This window comes from Sarcophilus harrisii, chromosome 4 (assembly GCF_902635505.1).
Source record: "Sarcophilus harrisii chromosome 4, mSarHar1.11, whole genome shotgun sequence".
NCBI classification, from domain to species: Eukaryota; Metazoa; Chordata; class Mammalia; order Dasyuromorphia; family Dasyuridae; genus Sarcophilus; species Sarcophilus harrisii.
The window spans coordinates 254269837-254275836 of NC_045429.1; the positions used below are offsets into that span (position 1 = coordinate 254269837).

Genomic DNA, 6000 nt, shown 5'->3' on the forward strand with positions numbered 1-6000 from the left:
AGTTTATCTTCAATCTTATTTGTTTTCTTCTTTCCAGCCCCACCCCAATCTCACCTACAATTCAAAGGTTTTCTTCTTTAAATAGAAGAACATTGTAGGTTTCCACAGATCAAAAACATGCTCTGTCTCCCACCCCTCATTCCCACCTGCACCAACACAAAAAGCAAGGAAATTAATGTTTCCCTCCTTGCTTCCTTTTCCAAGCACTGGGGTCTGTCCTTTCTGACTCCTGTATCCTGGACAGTAACTACCACAAAGCCAGAATTCTCAAAATAGAAATCAGATAAATCTAAGACAGAAGGAGTGAGACTTTTTCACAGATATCTTTTCTTTTCCTCTTCTCCTCTCCTAACCCTGTACTATTCTCTTATTTAGTCCTTGAAGGAGACACTCCCTAATATTCCCTTATTTCCCACTCCCATTAGTCTGTCTGAGCAGGTGCTGCTGAGAGCTAGAAACGGGCAATCTGCCTTTGAAATCGCATTATGATTTTAGCAGCCCAGGTGAGCCCTTTCCTTAAGAGGGCAGGTCTGGGCTGCAAGTAGCACACAGCTTTGGTTATTCAGCCTAACTGGAGAAGTACTCAGCTTCAATAAGAACAACATGCCTAATTTGCTTCATTTAACAGGGTCCAATCTTTAGACAGAGTCACTTCTTCTGTCCCCAGAAGGTTTCATGCTATGTAAAGGGCAATGGGTATGGAAAGGGTGAGGGATGAAGGCGGGTTGGGTTGGCAGGCACGGTAAAGGCAACATTTCAGTGCAATGCCCCCTGATTAGTCATACAGGAAACTTTTTTTCCCACCAAACTGGGGAAAGCCCGCACTGACCAAAGTCATTAACATTCAGACCTCTTTGTGTCAATTACCCAGGGAAGCACAGTGTGATTAAGAGACTTTGCCCAGGCTCTGGCAGAGGGACGTCTTTTGGAGAGCTGCGGGAGGGGGACTTACCCAGGACATTGCCAATGAGCGCCACGATGAATACGATGATATAGCCAGCGATCAGAACCCATTCATATTCTTTGGGGTGTAAGTATTCTCGCCACACGTAGCGCAGCAATTCCTCATCGTCATAGAGTGAGAGATTCCCCAAAGGTTCCCGAGTCCTGTTGAGCTCCGGACAAGATGACCAGTTCCGACAAGGCAGGGGAGCCTCCAGTTTGGGGCCAGACATCACGGGCTCCGGGTCCGGGAGATCTCAACGCTGCAAGCTGGGTTTCTTCTTCTCCACCTGCTCCATGGGCGCTCCGAGTTCGCTGAGGAGGGGGAGGGGGGTTGAGGGAGGGGAAGGAAGAGGGAGGCGAGGGGAAGCAAATGACGTGAAAACTTGCCGAGCCAATGCCACTCTGAGACTTTGCCAGGGGAACTTCTCCTCCCGCTACCCTCTTTTGCCTCTGCCTCTGCCTCTGCCTCTACCTCTGCCTCTACCTCTGCTGCGTTGATTTTCCAGACGGGTTTGCTTTGGAGCACGGAGCCAGCAGAGGGAAAGGGAACTAGTATTCAAGGCTGCAGCAGTGACACTAAGAGGAGAAGAATGCAAGCACAGCCCAGCCTGAAGGAGACCATTCCAGCACAGAGTTCTCAGCTCCCCCGGCTCTAGCATCCTCCCTAGTGGAGAAGGGAGGGGTAGGAGGGGCGCTGGGGAAACAATATAGAAGGCAGAGACAATCTTAGTTGTCAGAGGCGAATTCTCTTTCGAAATTTTAATACCTACCTTATTCTCCCGTTCTTTCACATACAGTTTCTGCACGCACATACGTCTTTAGATGCAGGTGGGCATGACAAGCATATACATGCAAAATTAGCTTTAGGTCAGTTTCATCCAATTCATTGGATACAACATAAACATTGTGACCCAAGGTTCTTCCTCAATGATTAAAGAGCCACTTAAAGCAAACATTTGAAAAATAAGACATGCTTGAGTTTCCTAACTTAACACTTATCTAAAGCTTGAGTGTTTTGTTTTGTTCTTTTTTAGTTGTTTTATTTTTGCTTTTCTTCCTTCTGGTAGGTGGAATTATTTCTATGCTAGAAAAGTGATTTAAGATGAATATATCTTAGGCAAAGGCGAGTGTCAAATGCCCTTCAAGGACATTAAGGGGGTCATAAATATGGTGACAGTTTTGCTTTGCTCTCTAAAGAGACTATAATGCATTGGATCTGAAGGAGTACCTCAAAATGATATATTTGAATGAACAAAAATTTTTCAATGGTGAATTCAGGTAATAACTTGATTTATCCCCTCATTGAAATATCCACAGCATGTCATTCAACTGGGGCAATGAAGAAAATTCCACTGCCATATAGAATTTCCTTTCACAGGTTAAATGTTTTCAGATTTGGCAGAAAATACTTTCATAAGCTTTTTACATTTTTTTTACATTTTTACATTTATTACTTCAAAGTATATGATCATGATTTACATTTTTCCTACATGATTTGCTTCATGATTCAATTCAATTCATTTTCACAAATATTCAAATGCTTTCAGTGATGGGGAGTTCATTATTATTATGTCAACCAATTACATTTTTTTCCCAAAAACTCACATTACAAAATCATTTCTTAGGGGGAAATGAAATTTGCCTCCCTGTAAGTCTTATCCAATAATATTACTTTCTGCAGCAGAATGTAGTCTAAAGAACTTTAAGCTTGGTGTCTCTGAGGACTTGAGTTCAAAGTTCTACATCGCAACTTAGTATCTCAGACACTTGGAGTAATTCATGTGATATTTCTGGCCATGAGTTTCCTCACATGAGAAATGAAGAACTTGGTTTATGTTCCTCTGTGGCTGCCAAAGAAAGTCTATTTCATGTTTTACAAGTTATTCCTTTAACTATGATTTCTTCCTGTTCCCTCTTACAATTTTTATCTTTTTCAGAGTCAACTATGTTCAATGCAATTATGTTCAATGCATTCAAACATTGAGGGGTCCTCAAGCTTTTTAAATAGGGGGCCAGTTCACTGTCCCTCAGACTGTTGGAGGGCTGGACTATAGTGAAAACAAAAACTTTGTGTTGTGGGCCTTTAAATAAAGAAACTTTATAGCCCTGGGTGAGGGGGATAAACGGCCTCAGCTGCTGCATCTGACCCTCAGGCCGTAGTTTGAGGACCCCTTCGACAATCCAATTAACCAACTTTATTCTTGGAATGTACAGAAAATCAAACAGTAGTTAGAGTATAATGAGATTCTCATGGACAACATTTTAAACACTATTTCAAATTAATGCAGTCTATAAAGGCATTAGCATTATAGAGGAGTGTGGTATTTTTCATAAAAACTGTTGTATGGTAATGTCATAAGATCAATAGTTATGGTTTAGAACTAGAAGGAAGCTTAAAAATTATGGGTAGTTAGAGAAGCTTGGAGAGACATACATGAACTGATGCTAAGTGAAATGAGCAGAGCCAAGAGATCATTATACAGTTCAACAATACTATATGAGGATCAATTCTGATGGATATGGCTCTCTTCAACAATGAGATGATCCAAATCAGTTCCAATTGATCTGTAATGAACAGAACCAGCTACACCCAGAGAAAGAACACTGGGAAATGAGTATGAATCACAACATAACATTTCCATTCTTTCTGTTATTGTTTGATTGTATTTTTGTTTTCTCTTCTCAGATTACTTTTACCTCCTTTCTAAATCCGATCTTTCTTGTGCAACAAGATAACTGTATAAATATGTATACATTTATTGTATTTAAGATATACTTTAACAAATTTAACATGAAGGGGACTACTTGCCATCTAGGGGAAGGATGAAGGGAAGGAGGGGAAAGTTGAAAAAGAAGTTTTTGCAAGGGTCAGTGTTGAAAAATTACCCATGCATATGTTTTGAATATAAAAAGCTATAATAAAAAAGAAAAAGAAAAAAAAAAATTATGTGTAGTCAAGCTTTTGATTGAGGAAACAAATTTCAGAGGTGCATTGGTAAAAGTTCAATTGTAGTCTCTTTGAATTTGTACACTACATGTGTTTAAATTTAATCATCATAAATCTAGAAATTTAACAAAATAATAAATTAATCCCCGATTTATATATTTATTTGTTGGTTTTGGATGTATAAACTTTCACACTGAAATGTTAACATCAAGTGGCACTAGTTAGATGGCTTAACACACTTATTGACATGCCAAAGATGGCACAAGGATGAAAAAGGAAGAGCTGGCATTTTTAACTCAGGTCATAGAATTCAGTATCTTGTATTCTTTCCAGTGAATCACACCATCACCCCCATTCTGTACTTGTTGACTTTTGAACCTATATATATAATTTTACATTAACCACTGCCAAATTGAATGTCATTAGATTTGATCCTATCTTTCAATCTTAAAAATTCTGATTTTGCTTTCTTAAATATGAACTACTTCTCTATTCTAGTATATTATATAAATTTTCTAGGACTAGGTTTCTCATTCTAATTAAAGTCATTGATAAAAATATTATATTATTTTTCTTCTTGTGGAAGGTATTGTATTTACTTTTTTTTTTTTACAGTAGTACTTTTCCCATCTATACAAACTCAAAACAGGTTGCTCTATGGTGATATAATTAATTGATTTTTAATGTGATTTTCTGTTAGGGTAAAAAGGGAAAAAAAGAAATTTACATGATAACTTTATTATATATTCAAAAGAAATAGCAAATTGTACACAATAGATTTGTATTTTTATATACAATCATCTGTTTTAATAATACTAGGTTTGTTTTGTCCATACATTAAAAAAAAAAAAAAAACAACCAATATGTAGGGGTTCCTTTCTTTTAACTTTAATGAAAAACATTGAATTTGTGAAATAAGGTACATTTTGAATTGGGATTTCTGTTTTTCTTGATATTTTCAGAACAACTGAGTGCTGATAATGAATAAATGATCTCTCAGTTGTTTTGTTGGCATTTGGGAGGAATTTGTTTTTTTTTCTCTTTAGGAATGAAAATAAAACATTAAAATTATGTTCCTTTTCATCTTACCTCTTTATGTCTTTCTTAAAGATTGCTATTGTAGAACATTTAGACATCCTCTTTCTTCCCTCCTTTTTTCCCTTGCTCCCACCCTCTTTCCTCCATTTTTCCTTCCTTCTTTCTCTGTTTTTCTGTTACTCTGCTTTCTTCCTTCCCTTTTTCTCTTTATTTTCCTCTTTTTTCTCCATTCCTCTCTCTCTATGTACCTCACTCTCTTCTCTTACCTGTTATCTTACCCAGTTAACTTGCCCCATCCAGTCAGAACCCCATATTCTCTCCCCTTTTGTATACTGACTGATCTAAATTATGGTCACTTTCTCTAGGGTTAAATTAAGTTAGAGTATCAAATTGAACATCAGAAGAAATAGGTAAAAAATTTGTCTTCAAGATTGAGGAACACACTCACATGTAGAAGTATGTTAGTCTAAGGATCAAATGGTGGTTGCTGATAGTAAATCTAATGCGATTCCATACTTTGCTGGAGTTATATTTGACTTATTATTTACATAATAAATATGACTATATTTCTAAAAGTCAAATAAGTACCACTATAATGCATTTGTATTATACATATATGTGTGTATGCTTTTTATTTATAATTTTTATTACATATTTCTCTATGTTTTTCAACAAATTATGATTAAAAATCATTAAACTATAGAATCTTTATATTCAGCTAATCTATTTCTTTATCAAAGATACAGATGGCAGAAAAATCAAAAAGTTGTATATGCTCAAAAGAACTTGGATTTCATTTAAGTGATAAACTTTCTAAGTAGGAACTTCCTCCATCAGTGCAGAATGTAACTGTCTGTAATTTAATAAAATTCTAGGAGCATTTCTTGGGGCACATAGAAGTTTAATGATTAACTCTGGATGCAAAACTAGGTGAGATTATTACTTAGGTCTTCCTGAAAGCATCCCAACTCTCCCTCCACTGCACCTTAATGTCTCCATGTATACTTACCCATTGAAGATAAAATGTTTAAATGGTGAAAATGGAGAGTCTTACAATAAATACTTGGACT

The 6000-nt window shown here is 36.9% G+C and overlaps 1 protein-coding gene across 2 annotated transcripts in view; it reads right to left on the reverse strand.

Moving 5' to 3' along the window:
* The window catches only part of HCRTR2 (hypocretin receptor 2), a 164179-nt gene extending 162572 nt beyond the window's left edge, over window positions 1–1607 (reverse strand). For both annotated transcript variants that reach the window (XM_031964706.1, XM_031964707.1), the window contains exon 1: window positions 953–1607. In XM_031964706.1, coding sequence (XP_031820566.1) covers window positions 953–1175 — 223 coding nt within the window. In that variant the 5' untranslated portion in view covers window positions 1176–1607. The remainder of the gene's footprint in view (window positions 1–952) is intronic.
* Between the last annotated feature and the right edge of the window lie 4393 nt (window positions 1608–6000).